General features: G+C 45.1%; 2 protein-coding genes and 1 non-coding gene across 3 annotated transcripts; 1 reads left to right on the top strand and 2 right to left on the bottom strand.

Moving 5' to 3' along the window:
* Positions 1–2,235: 2,235 nt before the first annotated feature.
* Positions 2,236–4,729, top strand: LOC110529251 (transcription factor 21). Its single transcript, XM_021611368.2, has 2 exons — positions 2,236–2,836; positions 4,175–4,729. The coding sequence occupies exons 1-2, from the start codon at positions 2,255–2,257 to the stop codon at positions 4,262–4,264; spliced, it is 672 nt and encodes a 223-aa protein (XP_021467043.2). The 5' UTR covers positions 2,236–2,254; the 3' UTR covers positions 4,265–4,729.
* A 5,702-nt stretch (positions 4,730–10,431) lies between these two features.
* On the bottom strand, positions 10,432–20,692 carry LOC110529255 (ribosomal protein S12). The gene is made up of 6 exons (XM_036984571.1): positions 20,587–20,692; positions 20,415–20,461; positions 19,428–19,544; positions 18,217–18,319; positions 16,393–16,494; positions 10,432–10,524 (listed from the first exon to the last, which is right to left on the bottom strand). The coding sequence occupies exons 2-6, from the start codon at positions 20,426–20,428 to the stop codon at positions 10,462–10,464; spliced, it is 399 nt and encodes a 132-aa protein (XP_036840466.1). The 5' UTR covers positions 20,429–20,461; positions 20,587–20,692; the 3' UTR covers positions 10,432–10,461.
* On the bottom strand, positions 20,041–20,118 carry LOC118965659. The gene has a single exon (XR_005053038.1). It is a non-coding gene; the product is annotated as a small nucleolar RNA SNORD101 (small nucleolar RNA).
* Positions 20,693–21,404: the final 712 nt, after the last annotated feature.

Consider the following 21,404-nt stretch of genomic DNA (forward strand, 5'->3'; position numbering starts at 1 on the left):
CAGCATGTAGTTATAGCTAGGCAACAACACCTGCAGTAGGATCCACAGCATGTAGTTATAGCTAGGCAACAACACCTGTAGGAGGTTACACAGCATGTAGTTATAGCTAGGCAACAACACCTGTAGTATGATACACAGCATGTAGTTATAGCTAGGCAACAACACCTGTAGTAGACTACACAGCATGTAGTTATAGCTAGGCAACAACACCTGTAGGAGGTTACACAGAATGTAGTTATAGCTAGCATTCTTGGAGAGGTATAGCATTCTTGGAGAGGTATAGCATTCTTGGAGAAGTAAAGCATTCTTGGAGAGGTAAAGCATTCTTGGAGAGGTAAAGCATTCTTGGAATGGTAAAGCATTCTTGGAGAGGTAAAGCATTCTTGGAGAGGTAAAGCATTCTTGGAGAGGTAAAGCATTCTTGGAGAGGTAAAGCATTCTTGGAGAGGTATAGCATTCTTGGAGAGGTATAGCATTCTTGGAGAGGTAAAGCATTCTTGGAGAAGTAAAGCATTCTTGGAGAGGTAAAGCATTCTTGGAGAGGTATAGCATTCTTGGAGAGGTAAAGCATTCTTGGAGAGGTATAGCATTCTTGGAGAGGTAAAGCATTCTTGGAGAGGTAAAGCATTCTTGGAGAGGTATAGCATTCTTGGAGAAGTAAAGCATTCTTGGAGAGGTAAAGCATTCTTGGAGAGGTAAAGCATTCTTGGAGAGGTAAAGCATTCTTGGAGAGGTAAAGCATTCTTGGAGAGGTAAAGCATTCTTGGAGAAGTGTGCATTACTTTACATGTATTTTGCCTGTGACTGTTGCTGGTGGCGAGAGAGCTTTCAGTAAGCTAAAAACTGATTTAAAAAAACTATTTGAGGTCCACTATGTCCCAGGACAGGCTTTGCAGTCTTGTCATGCTGTTCATTGAAAGTCAGTTAGCTAGAAATCTGGACTTCAAAGACTTGATCAGTGTCTTTGCTAGCAAGAAGGCTGGGCGCTGGGCTCTTGGTGAGTAAGGCTGAGCGAGGGCCAGTGATATCTGTTAAATGGCATGGCTATGGATATTGGATCACTACACACATGATGCCCACAGACTGAGAACAAGACTGAGAACAAGACTGAGAACAAGACTGAGAACAGGACTGAGAACAAGACTGAGAACAAGACTGAGAACAAGACTGAGAACAAGATATATCTCAAAGTAATGGCTGGATTGACCATAAAACCTGTTGTTCACAATCAAGCCCCCAAGTGGAGGAAACCTATTGATTTGACCTCTTGACCTTTCCTCTAGCGCCACCTTCAGGCCTTTTCATTTCCATGTTGTTTTCCATTTCCACTTCCACAGCTGCTTATTGTCTCGTTGGTATGTGTACTTAGTTCAGAAATCTGCTTCTGATTTCATTATTTTGTTTGTTATATCATTCTATAGATTATAATGTTAATTTATTTTAATTGAAGAGGTTATAATGTATATTTAAGTTATATTTATTTTAAGATATTTATTCATGTTAAGATCATTTCCCATTGAAGATTTTTACCATTAAAATGACATTTAGACTGTAAAAGATGGCCTTGAGCTAATTTCCTATAGAAGTCTTGCATCAAATAGTGAATTCCACTGTATGCAGTCTGTTGCATGCATGGCTGCACAGTGTTATATTATCACAGCTCACTATCAGTAAATATCACACAGTAAATATCCTACAGTAAATATTGGGACTACAAGAGAGTTGCAAGCCTGCAAAGGTAGAGTTATTTAAAGCTTTGAATGGGTCGATTGGGTTCTGGAGGTGTGTGGTTACAGGTAGAGAGTTATTTAAAGCTTTGAATGGGTCGATTGGGTTCTGGGGGTGTGTGGGTACAGGTAGAGAGTTATTTAATAAACATTTGAATGGGTCGATTGGGTTCGAGAGGTGTGTGGTTACAGCAATTGCGCAGGGTTGGTGTGGCCTGTGATGGTGAGGCCCAAATGAGATATCTTTTCAAGGGGCCCAAAATCCCTGGCGGCTCCCCTGGTTATACCCATGCAGATTGTCCTTTGTTTTTAAATGATTGGCTGCTTATGAATAGCTGGCATAAAATAAATGTTTTTACAACAGACCCAGTTATTTCACTATAGCGTCCACAATATTGGAGTTGGAGACGTGTAGAAATGTTCATCCCTCCCCTTGGCTCCCCTTCCCTCGCGGTCACGCCCCTGCCCACAGAGATAAATGGTAGGACTGCTTACCGTTTCCTTCACATCCTCTGCCGCTCCGGTTCATGAGCAGCCTGTTGGGTCTAGAGGAGGAGGAGGAGGAGGACACACAACGGGGAGCTCGCTCACCCCAGTCTCCGGCAGTCTTAGTCCGTCCCGTGCCACACTCTGCTGAGGCCACGCGCCCCAACCGACAACCGAACATGTCCACCGGGTCGCTTAGCGACTTCGACGACGAGGTCCTGGACGGCATCCTGAAGTTCGGCTCTTCCGGTAAAGACTCTGGTACGTCGAACGAGAGCACAGAGGAGAGCTCGAACTGCGAGGGCGGCTCGGCCAACGATAAAGCTGCAGCGGGAAAGAAACGGAAAACAGCGTACAGTAGGAAGAAGGAGCCGAACAGTGTGGCCCACGAGGGGTGCGGCAAACCTGTGCAGAGGAACGCAGCCAACGCACGAGAGCGAGCGAGGATGCGCGTGCTGTCAAAAGCGTTCTCCCGGTTGAAGATGACATTACCGTGGGTCCCACCGGACACCAAGCTCTCCAAACTGGACACGCTGCGCCTTGCCTCGAGCTACATCGCCCATCTACGGCAGATCCTTGCCAACGACAAATACGAGAACGGTTATAATCACCCCGTGAACCTGGTGAGAAACACACTTCAGCATTTCAAATACATTTTACAAAGACGTTTTTTTTTCAATAAGTCCTTTTTCCATCAGCAGTTGTCACAAAGTGCTTTACTGATACCCGGTCTACTCCCGGTCTACTCCAAAGAGTAAGCAAAGCATGGGCAAATGTAGCACAGTGGCTAGCGGGGAAAACCCGGAGCCTTAGAATTAAAGAGAACCCTTTACCTACCCTTTGCCTGATAAGCCTACAATTAAAAGAGATCCAAGTTCTCGTCATGAATCAAACACGTGACATGAGTTGAAGTGTTTCTGACGGTCACTTTAAGGTTGATTGGAGAGGTTTGGATGGGGCTATGTTAATAGGTTTAGGCTTATTGATGGTCCAAAGGGCTACATAGCATTTGATTGTTTACTCAAAATTGTCTGGACAATATAATTCACAACAACAAAAACATTCAACAGTATCATTTCACAACAGGGCCTATCCAAACAGAAACAACTGGTATATTTAGGAGAGTTCCATGTTATTTAGCGCCTGGCCTATTCAGTTTAGCCTATTCAATTTAGCCTATCCAGTTTAGCCTATTAAATTTGGCCTATTCAATTTAGCCTATTTACATTTGGCCTATTCAGTTTAGCCTATTCAGTTTAGCCTATTCAGTTTAGCCTATCCAGTTTAGCCTATCCAGTTTAGCCTATCCAGTTTAGCCTATCCAGTTTAGCCTATCCAGTTTAGCCTATCCAGTTTAGCCTATTCAGTTTAGCCTATTCAGTTTAGCCTATTTAATTTCGCCTATCCAGTTTAGCCTATCCAGTTTAGCCTATCCAGTTTAGCCTATCCAGTTTAGCCTATCCAGTTTAGCCTATCCAGTTTAGCCTATTCAGTTTAGCCTATTCAGTTTAGCCTATTTAATTTCGCCTATTCAGTTTAGCCTATTAAATTTAGCCTATTTACATTTGGCCTATCCAGTTTAGCCTATCCAGTTTAGCCTATTCAGTTTAGCCTATTCAGTTTAGCCTATTCCCATTTTGCAGGACGTTCAGGCTATGTAAAGAGGTATTGTAATATAAGCTCTCCGTTTTATTTAGATATTCAAGTACGATAATGATGTTTAGAAACATTACGCTGCTTGACAGTCGTCTATTAAAGAGTGGTAGCCCCAGTATTTAGCCTTTACACACATCAGATTAAAACTCCCCTCATTATCCATATATATATTTATATATACTGGACCTTACTGTAATATTACTGATGTTATAATAGTGTGTTTTAGTGTTTTAATAAATATGTTTTGTTAACCTAATAGTGTTGTTCTATTGCTGATCATTGATTTCCTGATCCTCTCTCTCCAGACGTGGCCCTTCATGGTCGCCGGTAAACCCGAGAACGATTTGAAAGAGATGCTCAACACCACCCGGTTGTGTGGAACAACTGCCTCGTGATGGAACGGATGGACATGACATGTTCATTAACGTTTTCGTTACCGGGAACGGACTTTTCCAGGTGGACCAGACATGCATGTCATATCTCCTAAACCAAATATTGAGTGGGAATAACCGGGAGAGTGCGCACTCTCTTGCGGGTTCACCCTACAGAGAAACGGATTTTATACGCCTATTTAAATTGTTTACATGTTGTCTTTGCTGGTTCGAGGACAGGTTGTGCTAGAGTTTTGTATTCGGTTTTATACTTTTAAAATGCATTGTATAAAAATGTTGTCATACAAGTGTGTGTGTGTGTGTGTGTGTGTGTGTGTGTGTGTGTGTGTGTGTGTGTGTGTGTGTATATATAACTTTTTTTTTTACAGGTGAAGTTGTCGGTCACCGATTTGGAAGCGCACATGAAAATGTGTCCGTTATTGTAATCGCCTGATTGTATTTAGGACTAAATAAAATGTATTCATTTTATCGTATAAATTCTCTCACTCAATGTGTGTTGGACTACTAAGAATACACAATTCTACAGGATACATGTTGTTGTTATTGTTGGCTATAGGGTTTTCTCCCTCTGATCAAACTAACCCGTAGTTATCTCGACCTTTCTCTCAAAAGGAAGGAGCAACAAAGAGCAGAGGAGAGAATATAGAAACGTGCGCGGCTAGAGGGAACCTATTCCGGGTTTTTTATCTCCAAAAGTAAACAATTGATACTTTCTCGATATGCTTGACATTAGATCAACAAACTGCTATCAATTTGAATAAATTATCATTTGGTAACGAAATAAGGGATAATAAGGAATAAATAAAATCTTTGTTTTGACGTTAATGAATGGCCTTAGCAGAGAGGTATGTCGGTTTGAAGTTCATTGTTTAACAGCCGTCTTGAAAGTGGTAAATGTGCGCACGGCGCTTAATCCCGCTCCAGACGCCTTGTTTAATTCACGCGGGTTATGACCGCACTGTTTACACACGGCAGACAGATATTTATGCAGCTGGCTTTGGCTCTTTGGAGGAAGGGAGAGAAGCAAGCTATACCCGGGCCGGGAAAGTCCAAGTCACTGTGAAACACACACACACACACACACACACACTGTCCTGAGCTGCGAACTCGTTGTCCATCAGAGAATTCCTGCCTGTGTTGTGGAGAGCAGAGGAGTGGAGAGCGGACCGTGGTGTAATAACAAGCGCCTCCATCCATCCATTATAGCCGTGTTATTGTAACGATCCACTGGCGGGATGACCCTCACACAGCCCCGCTGGGACTGACTTTAGACTAAGGAGAGGAGACGTAGGCTACATCAATTAATTGACTGTACTGATCACAGAGACGGGGAATAAAGTCATCATTTATCTTATCCGTTTTATAAATAGGCGCATGGTCTTACATACTAGAATAGAAACAGTGTTCGTTTGTGCTTTTATCCATTAAAAATAATTTCGTTTTCCCTGTAAAATGTCCCTGTAACAAAACAAAAATCAAGAAGAGAAATGTCGCCTATATCATGTTATAGTCTGTACGGAAGACGCTACTAACACAGAATTAGGAAGTCAAATATTCATACTCCTATATGTACCATAAAAATATGTATTTTCGTAAATGTTTTCATTTATTTGTTTCAATTTAGTTAGGCCATGTATCATATTATTTAAAAGAGTATAAAGTGCTATTGGATATATTTCACTGTGGGTATTTTCTCACCGTTCTGAAAGTAGACTAGTAAACATAGGCTAACTGTTTACTAAATCATCTGTAATCTAACTACAGTATCAAAACAAGTCCTGTGTAATGACACACAGTACAACACCATAAAAAAAATACTGTATTACACTTTTAAAAAAGTAAACGTTACTGTAATCCTAATTAATGAGTGGGTGACTGAACGAACTAAATTCTTTGAGGGGAGAGGTTTGTATTTCACAGTATTTTACTGTAATTACAAGAGCTTGGTGAAAGCAGGTGGCTGCTAGCTAAAGTGTTCACACATTACAGCATATGAATGAATATATGGTGTTTTATATCACGTCCTTTTCTAGAGGCCTTAACAAAGGCTTCCAAACTGGCAGAACAGGGCAAAACAGACCCCCCCCCCCCAAAAAAAAAAAACATGGCTGCCACTCCAATCTGTCCCCTATACATTTTACATTAATGGGGCACTATAATCACATAGGAGTTCAATTGGTACAGCATTCTCACACACGTGTGCAACAAATATAGCCTTTTACAAGACACGCCTCAAAATATGTTAATGAGCCAGAAACAGCACCATGCACCCACTAGTGGTCAACAGGTTTTGGCGCTCCAAAGATATGGTAAGGTGCTGTATTCTGTGGGGTTAAATTACAGTACCTCCGTAAATACACCAATTACTTCCCCCTCTCACTCTCATTTTTATTTATTTTTTTGCCTTTATTTAACGAGGCAAGTCAGTTAAGAACAAATTCTTATTTACAATGACGGCCTAGGAACAGTGGGTTAACTGTCTTGTTCAGGGGCAGAACAACAGATTTTTACCAGCTCAGGGATTCGATCTAGCAAACTTTCATTATGTGGCCATTTGGCACCGAGCCCCATGAAAGCATCCTTCCGACCCAATACATCAGCAGCGCTGTGGCACACCCTCTCCCCTGCCCTCCCCTCTCACCGTCACCCCACCGGGAAGAAAATAAAACTGGCAGCCTGAGAGAGAGATGGAGGGAGTGGGGTATAGGGAGGAGAGGGGGATGAGGGAGAGAGGAGGTGGGTAGGTCATTAGTTAGATAACGGGGCAAGGGTTGGGGACTCCCATGCGCTGAGCAGGCTGCTCTGGCTAATAGTTGTTGGAGCGCTGCCCAATCGGGATGGGGGAAAAAGAGAAAGAATAATCTAATTTAATTAGAGATGTTCGGCGCGTGTATGGTCGGTCGCTCGTAGGCTTACCCTCGTTCCTCCCCCCCCCCCCCCCCCCTCCTTCTCCCATTTTCTCTCTCTTTTGTGAGAACTTGTTTGAGAATATTTGGGAGAGACAAAGAATCATTCCATATTTTTATCTATTCTGTAGTGGCCTACTTCAGTAGAAATTCAGCATTTCAATTAGCAAACATCACATTTTAAAAAGCTAAACAGCGGCGGGATGGGTCTGGATAAATGTAACAAGGACTGACCATCCATGAAATCGAAATTATACTTTTAACCATGTTCTGAAGTTATACAGTGTTTGTATATAATTACCTTGTTTGTAAACAATGGAGTAAAACACTCATTTATAAACTATATTCTTCAAGAATCATTCATTTAAAAAAATAAAAAACTGGATATACTAATAGCAGATGGCCCCAATTAGACTACATTCCCTTCTGATTCAGATCAATCCTTTCAGATGTAGACAAGTGTGTGGGCGGTGGGGAAAGGCTGGTTTCTGGACGGGGCCTCGCCATCGCTATGAAGCAGTGCTCTGCCTAAGAGCGCCCCCTGCTGGTAGACAGTAGGGTGAATATGAACCGGGAACGTGATCACACCTGTAATTCACTATTCAACCAAAAGAGAGCGCTAGAGCATCACCTCCTATCAGACATTTTACTGTTGTCAGTATTCACTTCACAGAGGAGAGAGAATGGAGTGGGGGGGGGGGGGGGGGGGGGGAATTAGAGAAACATGTGCCTGCAATGACTAACCTGACTGGTAGGTAGAGTTGCCAGAGATTACAATCTCTCCCAGTTTAGGCTCTGCTCTCCGGGTAGGTTGCCTATGGAGACAGGCGGTAGGTTGCCTCTGGAGACAGGCGGGTGCGTTGCCCATGGAGACAGGCAGCTGCCATGAGCCTCTCCTGTGTGTACAATTTCTGTCTTTCACATCGGAGTGCTTGACCAATCAGATTCACGGAAGTCACATGTCGCTGGGCCAGGCACAACCACAGAGATAGAGGACTCATCTTTACAGTCGTATGAAAAAGTTTGGGCACCCCTGACAATTTCCATTTATACATAATTGGGTGTTTGGATCAGCAATTTCATTTCGATCTATCAAATAACTGATGGACACAGTAATATTTCAGTCGTGAAATGAGGTTTGTTGGATTAACAGAAAATGTGCAACATGCATCAAAACTAAATTAGACAGGTGCATACATTTGGACACCCCAATAGAAAATCTCATCAATATTTAGTAGAGCCTCCTTTTGCTAAAACAGCCTCTAGACACTTCCCATAGCCTCTAATGAGTGTCTGGATTCTGGAGGTATTTTGGACCATTCCTCCTTACAAAACATCTCCAGTTCAGTTAGGTTTGATGGTTGCCGAGCATGGACAGCCCGCTACAAATCATCCCACAGATTCTCAACGATATTCAGGTCTGGGCACTGGGATGGCCATTCCAGAACATTGTACTTGTTCCTCTGCATAAATGCCCCGGGTAGATTTTGAGCAGTGTTTTGGGTCGTTGTCTTGATGAAATATCCAGCCCCGGTGTAACTTCAACTTTGTGACTCCTCCTTCAACATTATTCCCAAGAATCTGCTGATATTGAGTGGAATCCATGCGACCCTCAACCTTAACAAGATTCCCAGTACCGGCATTGGCCACACAGCCCCACACACAGCATGATGGAACCCCCATTGTATTGTGGGTAGCAAGGGTTTTTCTTGAAACGCTGTGTTCTTCTGCCGCCATGCATAACGTCCCGTGTTATGACCAAATAACCCAGTCTTTGTTTCATCAGTCCACAGCACCGTATTCCAAAATGAAGCTGGCTTGTCCAAATGTGCATTTGCATTACCTCATGGCTAGGACGGTCATCTGAATCAGGGTTAGTTTGGCAGCTGGGCTGAAAGAGGAGCGATTACGATAGAGGAAACCAAGTCTAGATTTAACTTTAGCCTGCAGCTTTGATATGTGCTGAGAGAAGGGCAGTGTACCGTCTAGCCATACTCCCAAGTACTTGTATGAGGCGACTACCTCAAGCTCTAAACCCTCAGAGGTAGTAATCACACCTGTGGGGAGAGGGGCATTCTTCTGACCAAACCACATGACCTTTGCTTGGAGGTGTTCAGAACAAGGTTAAGGGCAGAGAAAGCTTGTTGGACATTAAGAAAGATTAGTTGTAAAGCGTTTTAACACAAAATCCAAGTTGGGGCCACAGCTGTGTTTAAGACTATCATCTGCATATAAAATGGACGACGGCTGAATAAATGGTAAGACCTGAAAAGGTTCACAATTATCAATTTAACCTGACTTGGGAAGAATTTCTGAAACGAATCAGGGCAATCCAGGTGTGCAAAGCGCTTAAGAGATTTACCCAGAAAGCCTTGTACAAAGTATTGATTCAAGGGTGTGAATACTTATATAAAATGAGATATTTCTGCATTTCATTATTTTTTTTTTTTTAAAACATCACTTTCACTGTCAATATGGGGTGTTAGGTCAGAGGTCAGAGAACATCTACACACATCTATTTAATCCATTTTGAATTCAGGCTGTAACAAAAAGGTGTAATAAGTCAAGGGGGTATGAATACTTTGAAGGCCCTGCACACGAATTCCAAACGTAAAAGTGTTGGGATTTCTTCCTTCTTTCTTCAGACCAGAGGCCGTTAAGATGGACGATCCCCCCCCCCCCCCCCCCCATGAGCAAAGCCTTATTACTATAACAGCAGTATGAGGTTGCTAAAACCTCGCCTATGAATGAAAGTTTCCTGCGTAGGTAAACACAGGTAGAGACATTTGAGATGGCAGTAACACATGGGCAGAAAGTGACATTTAATACCACCTTGCACACTCTGGCTGATATAGGGTGTAATCATCAGTCCAACCGTTACAAAACAAGCTAACAAACAAATCCAGGTTGTGTTCATTCCCGTTCTGCTCCGCATAAGAAACATTTAACAGAATTGGTGGAATGAATACACCCCCCCCTGTAATCTATTAGGAAGACAAAACGTTCCCAACCTAAAGATTAAGTTTATCGACCCCGCCATTGTACAGAACTAGTTCCTGCCTGTACCTCACAAAAGGACAGTTTGAAATGTGCCAATTGAGATTAGAATCTCTATAACGTGTACGTAGGCTCTAGTTGTTTTAACAGAAGAGTCTGAAACGTTTTCAGCTTAGTCACTCAAGTGGTTGTAGCAGACTGTACCTTTAAATAAAGCTCTGTATCTCTCCCAGGTCGCACTTAATAATTAACTCTCCAGACAGAAACTTCATTTCAGCTTTTATTGAAAATGACAACTCATTTCTTGGCCTTGAAGTATTCCTCAATCACGTCCTTAGCCTGAGACTCCTTGCCATAGTCCTGTAGAGGGGATGGGACAGTGTTAGACAGCATGGGGGGGGGGGGGGGGGAGAGAAAACAGTTACACAGGATACTAGCTACAGGACACTTCAATGTTTAGAACAAACTGAGAAGTGTCCCAAATGACACCTTATATAGTGAACTTAATACTATAAAGTAGTGCACTACACAGGGAGTAATGGTCCAATTTGGAACAGGGAATATGTACATACATTGGGATTGAATGAATTTCCCGGTATTTTACAAAATGTTCCATTGTGAACTGCACTCCATACCGAGACGTCTGTCCCCAACCTGAGCGTTGATGATTCATCAGGCCGTAGAGAAGCCCAGATTTAGACACTACATATCATTTAACAATTCCATTTCACACCACGCGGTTCATATTAATAGTTCACTGGGTTTTCAGTTATCTATCCCAGGAAAAGGGGAGTGGTTTGGGGCAGTAAATCCCGGCAAATTTCAGTTAACCACATTTCCGCCCTTCAACCCTAGTCAGTATGATATCGGTAGAGTTGTACACTGTGGTCAGTACGATAAAGGTTGATTCAGTCTAACTAAAGGTACATGTAGCCATTAATTGGGACCCCAGACACCACAGCGAGGTGTAGGAGCTCGTACCCTGGCAGACACTCTGACCAGCTGTATAGGACAAGCAGCTGCATGGCACTGACAGCACAGCAGCTGCACTCGCCTGGCCCACTACTGACGCCTGGGTCGACTCCTCACAACCCGCAGTCCAGACGGGTTTAATATTGTGTGGCTGAAGGGCAGGCGGGTTGAATAAATAATTGATATCTATAAGCTACATTGAGGGTTTTTCGGTCTTAGTGCATAAACCTAAATGTTAGGGTTTAACTGTACTCGCGCCAAATAGCCAACACAGCCAATCGCTAAATGATGCTTTCGGGATTGAGTGAGTGAGTGCCGGCTGTGTTGTGTGGTGTGGTGATTGTGAGTGCCGGCTGTGTTGTGTGGTGTGGTGATTGTGAGTGCCGGCTGTGTTGTGTGGTGTGGTGATTGTGAGTGCCGGCTGTGCTGTGTCGTGTGGTGATTGTGAGTGCCGGCTGTGTTGTGTGGTGATTGTGAGTTCCGGCTGTGTCGTGTGGTGATTGTGAGTGCCGGCTGTGCTGTGTCGTGTGGTGATTGCGAGTGCCGGCTGTGTTGTGTGGTGTGGTGATTGTGAGTGCCGGCTGTGTCGTGTGGTGATTGTGAGTGCCGGCTGTGTTGTGTGGTGATTGTGAGTGCCGGCTGTGTTGTGTGGTGATTGTGAGTGCCGGCTGTGCTGTGTCGTGTGGTGATTGTGAGTGCCGGCTGTGTGGTGTGGTGATTGTGAGTGCCGGCTGTGCTGTGTCGTGTGGTGATTGTGAGTTCCGGCTGTGTGGTGTGGTGTGGTGATTGTGAGTGCCGGCTGTGTTGTGTGGTGATTGTGAGTGCCGGCTGTGCTGTGTCGTGTGGTGATTGTGAGTGCCGGCTGTGTTGTGTGGTGTGGTGATTGTGAGTGCCGGCTGTGTCGTGTGGTGATTGTGAGGCAGCAGTGCCGGCTGTGTTGTGTGGTGATTGTGAGTGCCGGCTGTGTCGTGTGGTGATTGTGAGTGCCGGCTGTGTTGTGTGGTGATTGTGAGTGCCGGCTGTGTTGTGTGGTGATTGTGAGTGCCGGCTGTGCTGTGTCGTGTGGTGATTGTGAGTGCCGGCTGTGTGGTGTGGTGATTGTGAGTGCCGGCTGTGCTGTGTCGTGTGGTGATTGTGAGTGCCGGCTGTGTTGTGTGGTGTGGTGATTGTGAGTGCCGGCTGTGTTGTGTGGTGTGGTGATTGTGAGTGCCGGCTGTGTTGTGTGGTGATTGTGAGTGCCGGCTGTGCTGTGTCGTGTGGTGATTGTGAGTGCCGGCTGTGTTGTGTGGTGTGGTGATTGTGAGTGCCGGCTGTGTCGTGTGGTGATTGTGAGGCAGCAGTGCCGGCTGTGTTGTGTGGTGATTGTGAGTGCCGGCTGTGTCGTGTGGTGATTGTGAGGCAGCAGTGCCGGCTGTGTTGTGTGGTGATTGTGAGGCAGCAGTGCCGGCTGTGTTGTGTGGTGATTGTGAGTGCCGGCTGTGTCGTGTGGTGATTGTGAGGCAGCAGTGCCGGCTGTGTTGTGTGGTGATTGTGAGGCAGCAGTGCCGGCTGTGTTGTGTGGTGATTGTGAGTGCCGGCTGTGTTGTGTGGTGATTGTGAGGCAGCAGTGCCGGCTGTGTTGTGTGGTGATTGTGAGTGCCGGCTGTGTTGTGTGGTGATTGTGAGTGCCGGCTGTGTCGTGTGGTGATTGTGAGGCAGCAGTGCCGGCTGTGTTGTGTGGTGATTGTGAGTGCCGGCTGTGTCGTGTGGTGATTGTGAGTGCCGGCTGTGTCGTGTGGTGATTGTGAGTGCCGGCTGTGTCGTGTGGTGATTGTGAGGCAGCAGTGCCGGCTGTGTTGTGTGGTGATTGTGAGGCAGCAGTGCCGGCTGTGTTGTGTGGTGATTGTGAGGCAGCAGTGCCGGCTGTGTTGTGTGGTGATTGTGAGTGCCGGCTGTGTTGTGTGGTGATTGTGAGGCAGCAGTGCCGGCTGTGTTGTGTGGTGATTGTGAGTGCCGGCTGTGTTGTGTGGTGATTGTGAGGCAGCAGTGCCGGCTGTGTTGTGTGGTGATTGTGAGTGCTGGCTGTGTTGTGTGGTGATTGTGAGTGCCGGCTGTGTTGTGTGGTGATTGTGAGTGCCGGCTGTGTTGTGTGGTGATTGTGAGTGCCGGCTGTGTTGTGTGGTGATTGTGAGGCAGCAGTGCCGGCTGTGTTGTGTGGTGATTGTGAGTGCCGGCTGTGTTGTGTGGTGATTGTGAGGCGCTATACAAATTCAACATTCACAAGATGGGATTTCAAAATAGGCCTTGTGGCACGTCAAGGGAACTGTAGCCTGCTGTTTAGATGGGTTAAATGGAAACTGAAATCTGGACACTGACTGTAGGTCTATAACTTCTCACATTACCTTAATAACTCCTCACTACCCTGTTTATGACGTCACAAAGAGCAGTCCAACTCCCCACTACCCTGTTTATGACATCACAAAGAGCAGTCCAACTCCCCACTACCCTGTTTATGACATCACAAAGAGCAGTCCAACTCCCCACTACCCTGTTTATGACATCACAAAGAGCAGTCCAACTCCCCACTACCCTGTTTATGACATCAAAGAGCAGTCCAACTCCCCACTACCCTGTTTATGACATCACAAAGAGCAGTCCAACTCCCCACTACCCTGTTTATGACATCACAAAGAGCAGTCCAACTCCCCACTACCCTGTTTATGACATCACAAAGAGCAGTCCAACTCCCCACTACCCTGTTTATGACATCACAAAGAGCAGTCCAACTCCCCACTACCCTGTTTATGACGTCACAAAGAGCAGTCCAACTCCTCACTACCCTGTTTATGACATCACAAAGAGCAGTCCAACTCCCCACTGCCCTGTTTATGACATCACAAAGAGCAGTCCAACTCCCCACTACCCTGTTTATGACGTCACAAAGAGCAGTCCAACTCCTCACTACCCTGTTTATGACATCACAAAGAGCAGTCCAACTCCCCACTGGCCTGATTATGACATCACAAAGAGCAGTCCAACTCCCCACTGGCCTGTTTATGACATCACAAAGAAGCAGTCCAACTCCCCACTACCCTGTTTATGACATCACAAAGAGCAGTCCAACTCCCCACTGGCCTGTTTATGACATCACAAAGAGCAGTCCAACTCCCCACTGGCCTGTTTATGACATCACAAAGAGCAGTCCAACTCCCCACTGGCCTGTTTATGACATCACAAAGAGCAGTCCAACTCCCCACTACCCTGTTTATGACGTCACAAAGAGCAGTCCAACTCCCCACTACCCTGTTTATGACATCACAAAGAGCAGTCCAACTCCCCACTACCCTGTTTATGACATCACAAAGAGCAGTCCAACTCCCCACTGCCCTGTTTATGACATCACAAAGAGCAGTCCAACTCCTCACTACCCTGTTTATGACGTCACAAAGAGCAGTCCAACTCCCCACTACCCTGTTTATGACGTCACAAAGAGCAGTCCAACTCCCCACTACCCTGTTTATGACATCACAAAGAGCAGTCCAACTCCCCACTACCCTGTTTATGACATCACAAAGAGCAGTCCAACTCCCCACTACCCTGTTTATGACATCACAAAGAGCAGTCCAACTCCCCACTAGCCTGTTTATGACATCACAAAGAGCAGTCCAACTCCCCACTACCCTGTTTATGACATCACAAAGAGCAGTCCAACTCCCCACTGGCCTGATTATGACATCACAAAGAGCAGTCCAACTCCCCACTAGCCTGTTTATGACATCACAAAGAGCAGTCCAACTCCCCACTGGCCTGTTTATGACATCACAAAGAGCAGTCCAACTCCCCACTGGCCTGTTTATGACATCACAAAGAGCAGTCCAACTCCCCACTGGCCTGTTTATGACATCACAAAGAGCAGTCCAACTCCCCACTAGCCTGTTTATGACATCACAAAGAGCAGTCCAACTCCCCACTGGCCTGATTATGACATCACAAAGAGCAGTCCAACTCCCCACTGGCCTGTTTATGACATCACAAAGAGCAGTCCAACTCCCCACTAGCCTGTTTATGACATCACAAAGAGCAGTCCAACTCCCCACTGGCCTGTTTATGACATCACAAAGAGCAGTCCAACTCCCCACTGGCCTGATTATGACATCACAAAGAGCAGTCCAACTCCCCACTAGCCTGTTTATGACATCACAAAGAGCAGTCCAACTCCCCACTGGCCTGTTTATGACATCACAAAGAGCAGTCCAACTCCCCACTACCCTGTTTATGACATCACAAAGAGCAGTCCAACTCCCCACTACCCTGTTTATGACATCACAAAGAGCAGTCCAACTCCTCACTGGCCTGATTATGACGTCACAAAGAGCAGTCCAACTCCCCACTAGCCTGTTTATGACATCACAAAGAGCAGTCCAACTCCCCACTGGCCTGTTTATGACATCACAAAGAGCAGTCCAACTCCCCACTACCCTGTTTATGACATCACAAAGAGCAGTCCAACTCCCCACTGGCCTGTTTATGACATCACAAAGAGCAGTCCAACTCCCCACTAGCCTGTTTATGACATCACAAAGAGCAGTCCAACTCCCCACTGGCCTGATTATGACATCACAAAGAGCAGTCCAACTCCCCACTGGCCTGTTTATGACATCACAAAGAGCAGTCCAACTCCCCACTAGCCTGTTTATGACATCACAAAGAGCAGTCCAACTCCCCACTGGCCTGTTTATGACATCACAAAGAGCAGTCCAACTCCCCACTGGCCTGATTATGACATCACAAAGAGCAGTCCAACTCCCCACTAGCCTGTTTATGACATCACAAAGAGCAGTCCAACTCCCCACTGGCCTGTTTATGACATCACAAAGAGCAGTCCAACTCCCCACTACCCTGTTTATGACATCACAAAGAGCAGTCCAACTCCCCACTACCCTGTTTATGACATCACAAAGAGCAGTCCAACTCCTCACTGGCCTGATTATGACGTCACAAAGAGCAGTCCAACTCCCCACTAGCCTGTTTATGACATCACAAAGAGCAGTCCAACTCCCCACTGGCCTGTTTATGACATCACAAAGAGCAGTCCAACTCCCCACTACCCTGTTTATGACATCACAAAGAGCAGTCCAACTCCCCACTACCCTGTTTATGACATCACAAAGAGCAGTCCAACTCCTCACTGGCCTGTTTATGACGTCACAGTGGATTCACACCAATCCTGCAGCTTTCCCTCCGAGGTGTTTCCAGAACAGAGCAGTGGATTTATACCTTGATCACAACACAGCTGCAGCCCACCACCTTACGGGGTTTTCCCTCCCGGTCGATCTTGCACAGACCAACCCATTCGCCCAGCTTCTTGTTGTCATCAACCTGGTGGTCAGAGACGGGGGAAAAGAGAGTTTCAATACACAAGCTGTACTACCACCTAGTATCTCCATAGGGCAGTGATAACATGGATGCAGTCCTCACTGTTTATAGAGTGACCCAAATAACTCCCTATTCCCTACACAGAGCACTAATATTAACCAGGGCTCGGTTCCCCAGAATTATTTTAATGCCAATTTAAAATCGTTAGAACCTTCGTAGGAGCATCGTTAAATCTCAGAGCCGTTACCCAAAAACCCTCACTATTAAATGCTGTACTTGTAATTTAAAAACACCAGCTCCAGAATACTGATGACTACTAATAAAGTCGCCAATATCTTTGTAATTGAGACAAACCACATTATAAAAAAGACGATTCAACTGAAAACCGAAATGATTAAAATAAACAGTAGGCTACAAGCCTATTACAATCAGATTAAATACGTTTGATGTCAAATCAATGAGTTCTATTTTACTACTGTCTAACTGGACTCACGACGTGTCAGATCTGTTTACTGCGTTGTCGTGTAAGAAACCAGCCGAAGGAAACTATTTTAAATGGTGCGTTGATCTGAGTAAAGCTCAGGTGCCGTCAGTACCGACACAGGCGCCAAAGACCGGTCTCGCCGCGTGGCATTTCAGTTAATGCATAGTACATCATTGGCCATCGCATCATTAAAAACACGAGTAAGCCGAGTGGTTTTTAATGTCCACATTGACTGTACCGGTACCCCCTGAATATAGCCTCGACATTGACTCTGTACCGTAATACCCTGTATATAGCCTCCACATTGACTCTGTACCGGTACCCCCTGTATATAGCCTCGACATTGACTCTGTACCGTAATACCCTGTATATAGCCTCCACATTGACTCTGTACCAGTACCCCCTGTATATAGCCTCCACATTGACTCTGTACCAGTACCCCCTGTATATAGCCTCCACATTGACTCTGTACCGGTACCCCCTGTATATAGCCTCCACATTGACTCTGTACCATAACACCCTGTATATAGCCTCCACATTGACTCTGTACCAGTACACCCTGTATATAGCCTCCACATTGACTCTGTACCGGTACCCCCTGTATATAGCCTCCACATTGACTCTGTACTGTAATACCCTGTATATAGCCTCCACACTGACTCTGTACCGTAACACCCTGTATAGTCTCACTATTGTTATTTTACTGCTGCTCTAACTACGTGCTACTTTTATTTCTTAGTCATTCCTTTTAAACTGCATTGTTGGTTAGAGGCATTTCACTTTAAGTTCTACTACACCTGTTGAATTCGGCACATTTTGATGCGAGTTCCATCGCGAAGGCCTGTTCCCCTTCAGAAGGCCGAAAAGACGCGGGCCTCAAATCCTCAAAACGTACATAGGGAATAGGGCAGCGATATACACGCAGGGCCGGTGGGCTTAAGGCCATGAAATACTGTGTGGATGAAGGGCGGGTCTGTAGCAGGCAGCTTGAATAAAGATATATTTCTCTATGAATACTTATCTATATGCTACATTGATAAAAACATTGGGCTACTTACTGTCCACAGGCCTCAGTAGGGGAAGCCACAATATGTGACACAGAAACACTTACACTCAGCTAAAGTACCTACTACTACATTTACTAAACACCATTCTCATACTACACTCCCTTGTTTAGCCATGTCTCCCCCTCAACACCCTCTCCCCCGTGCCCTCCCCCCCACTCCATATTCGCTCCATACCTTGATGAGGTTAATCTGATGCTCGGCGCAAAGGGCCTCCACCAGCTTGACGTACATGGGCTCATCACAGTTGGCCGCAAGAACGCAGAGGTGGGCCTGGCGCCTGGAGGGGGGTTAGAAGAGGGGAGCAACAGCCATTAACAGCCAGTGGTAATTTACCATCACATCAGAAATATAACGAACACGGTAATCTAGTAAGCCTTTGTGAATGCAGCCTAACTGGAATTCCTGTTCCTATACGGTGCCACGCCCAGCTCTGGTGGCCACAGGAAGTGCACTACTTAGGGAATAGTGTGCCAGCTGGGAGGCTTTTTTGGGTAACGATGACAGTTCTCACAGGATTCAGTAGAAGAAAACCAAAAACCATCAGCCGTACTTCACCAGACCAAGATGTACTCTAAAGGAGCCTACTGTTAAGAAGTTAGAAGAAACTACTACTGTTAATTCCCTTAAGTCCAAGGACCCTGTGTTATCTTCAGAGGTTGACTGGTTCTCGTAGACAAACTCGAATCAAAAGATCTACACATCAAATCGAAACATAAAGCCTTCTACTTTCACGTCCATCAAAGTAATTTAATGCTGTACATTGTTTTGAGCACTTTTAACAGTTGAGCCGACACTATTTTTCCAGTAACAACACGTTTCTTGTAACCTTCTTCCGTCACACACAAGTGTTCGGAGCATGATTTACACGTGTATAAGGTAGTCGTTGTGATATTGTTAGATTACTTGTTAAGATATTACTTCATGTCACCACGTGTATCTGACAAATAAAATTTGATAGATAGCTAATTAGCATAGGAGGTCCCCCTGTCTTCCGTAATCACATATAGCTGTGAGGGAACACTAACCCGTATTTTTATATATATATATATATATATATATATATATATATATATATATATATATATATATATATATATATATATATACACACATTTTTGTATTATTTTGTATTAATGTTAAGACATCACATCAGGTCTTTTAACAAAACTGCTCCGACAGAAGACTCCTTCATCCAGACACTTGTGTAATGGAACTAGCTCATAAAAACAGAGAGGGTGAAAAGAAGGACCAGAAATTCAGACTTCGTACCAAATGATGCCCTTTTACCTGCATAGTGCACTTCTTTTGACCAGGTGCTGGGCCCTGAGTAGTGCACTAAATAGGGAACCATTTAGGACACAAGAGGACCAGAAGTATTCACTCACTTGTCCAGAGCCTTGGCAGCCTCGCGGATACCACGAGCCAGGCCGTCATGGATGAGGGCGGTCTTGAGCACCTCGGGGAGAGCGGTGTTGACATCCATCACACCTCCAGCAGCGATGCTGGAGGACAAGGAGAGGAGACAAGGAGAGGAGACGAGGAGATGGGAGAAGAGGAGACAAGGCGAGGAGATGGGAGAAGAGGACACAAGGCGAGGAGATGGGAGAAGAGGACACAAGGCGAGGAGATGGGAGAAGAGGACACAAGGCGAGGAGATGGGAGAAGAGGACACAAGGCGAGGAGATGGGAGAAGAGGACACAAGGCGAGGAGATGGGAGAAGAGGACACAAGGCGAGGAGATGGGAGAAGAGAACACAAGGCGAGGAGATGGGAGAAGAGGACACAAGGCGAGGAGATGGGAGAAGAGGACACAAGGCGAGGAGATGGGAGAAGAGGACACAAGGCGAGGAGATGGGAGAAGAGGACACAAGGCGAGGAGATGGGAGAAGAGGACACAAGGCGAGGAGATGGGAGAAGAGGAGGGAAGGAGGAGGAGATGAGTTACATTAGCTACAACTAGCCCATTACGTTAAGTGAGCTGGGTTGAATGTTTTCCCGGCGTGTCAGACAGGGGATCTCACTCATAATTTAGAGTGAAGGGGTATCCGACTAAAGAAAGTAAATCATCACACGTGCACCGGAAATTAACTATTATACTGTCAACTCACTATATTCACAGAAATAGCTCGATAGGTAACTTAGTTACAACCAACGGACTAAACACATGCTTAGCTTGCTAACGTTAACTGGGGGGGTATCTCTGGTAAGGCTATTCCATATTACTGTTATCAATAGTTCTGGAAGTGCACTTAGAGGCATGGATATATTTAACACGTCCGTCCCCACTTTGCAAACTATGCAACTTTGAAACGTGCAATTGAATTAGTTAGCCCTGGTTCAGCGCAAAGCGGGAGTAGAACAGTCACGCTTACCCTTCCTCGGCCATTGTCGATTAGCGATGGATGGGGGACCTAAAATTCTGCAATATTGACCAAACATGATAGAAAAGTTATTATCCATGATGACAGGGTGACTGTGGGGAATTTTAAACAAAGGATGCTTGATCAATCCGACAGATTTTTTGGGCGAGATCAAGAAACCCACCCTAACTCCTCTGTGACAGCGGGTAAAGAGAACGTCATTTAGTCGGCGACATTCATTTAAGGGCAGAAGGACCCGAGAAGTAGGTGGCCATTATTCTGCCTGTCTAATAAATCGTCAAATGAAGAGTTACAATGCGGTGTAGTAGAGTGTTCGAACAACGATATTCATTTGGGAAATATATTTGTAATATCGAGGACTATGAAGAAGGCAGTGGAAACGTTGGATTACATCAAGGTGACCAGAAGCGGGTCTGTTTTGGTTAATTGTGTCTTCTTCGATGAGGTTTAATGGTGGTTGGCATCCAATAAATGTTGCATTACCGCCACCTACTAGACTGGACTACAACTCCCGTATACTTTGCTTGAAAAAAAAATCTATAAATAAACAAATACCCTACCGTCTAACACTACACTGAAATGTTTTACTTTTTATTATAATAATAAACAACCTATTTAGTAAAAACTCAGGCCAACAGCCTGAAAGGATGGGACACCACCACTTAACACACCCTGTAACTCTTCTGAGTCTCACAACCAAATACCTCTCTGCAGCTTTTTTATTTATTTATTTAACCTTTAGCAGCTGCCACCACAACCTCAATTTTCTGCGACTTACGTTCCATCCCTGCAGTACAGTTGATAACCAATGCTACAAATGCTAAATATCCAATCTTACTGAAACATACAGTGGGGAGAACAAGTATTTGATACACTGCTGATTTTGCAGGTTTTCCTACTTACAAAGCATGTAGAGGTCTGTCATTTTTATCATAGGTACACTTCAACTGTGAGAGACGGAATCTAAAACAAAAATCTAGA

This window comes from Oncorhynchus mykiss, chromosome 8 (genome assembly GCF_013265735.2).
Source record: "Oncorhynchus mykiss isolate Arlee chromosome 8, USDA_OmykA_1.1, whole genome shotgun sequence".
Taxonomy (NCBI): Eukaryota; Metazoa; Chordata; class Actinopteri; order Salmoniformes; family Salmonidae; genus Oncorhynchus; species Oncorhynchus mykiss.

Bases quoted from the DNA above. Each gene is read 5' to 3' on its own strand.
- LOC110529255 (XM_036984571.1), bottom strand. The intron at 16,495-18,216 runs GTATGGAGCGAA...TCTGACCACCAG, and splicing joins ATCAGATTAACCTCATCAAG to GTTGATGACAACAAGAAGCT. The intron at 10,525-16,392 runs GTATAAATCCAC...TCCCCTCTACAG, and splicing joins GCAGCTGTGTTGTGATCAAG to GACTATGGCAAGGAGTCTCA.
- LOC110529251 (XM_021611368.2), top strand. From the start codon at position 2,255: ATGAGCAGCCTGTTGGGTCTAGAGGAGGAGGAGGAGGAGGACACACAA. The intron at 2,837-4,174 runs GTGAGAAACACA...CTCTCTCTCCAG, and splicing joins ATAATCACCCCGTGAACCTG to ACGTGGCCCTTCATGGTCGC.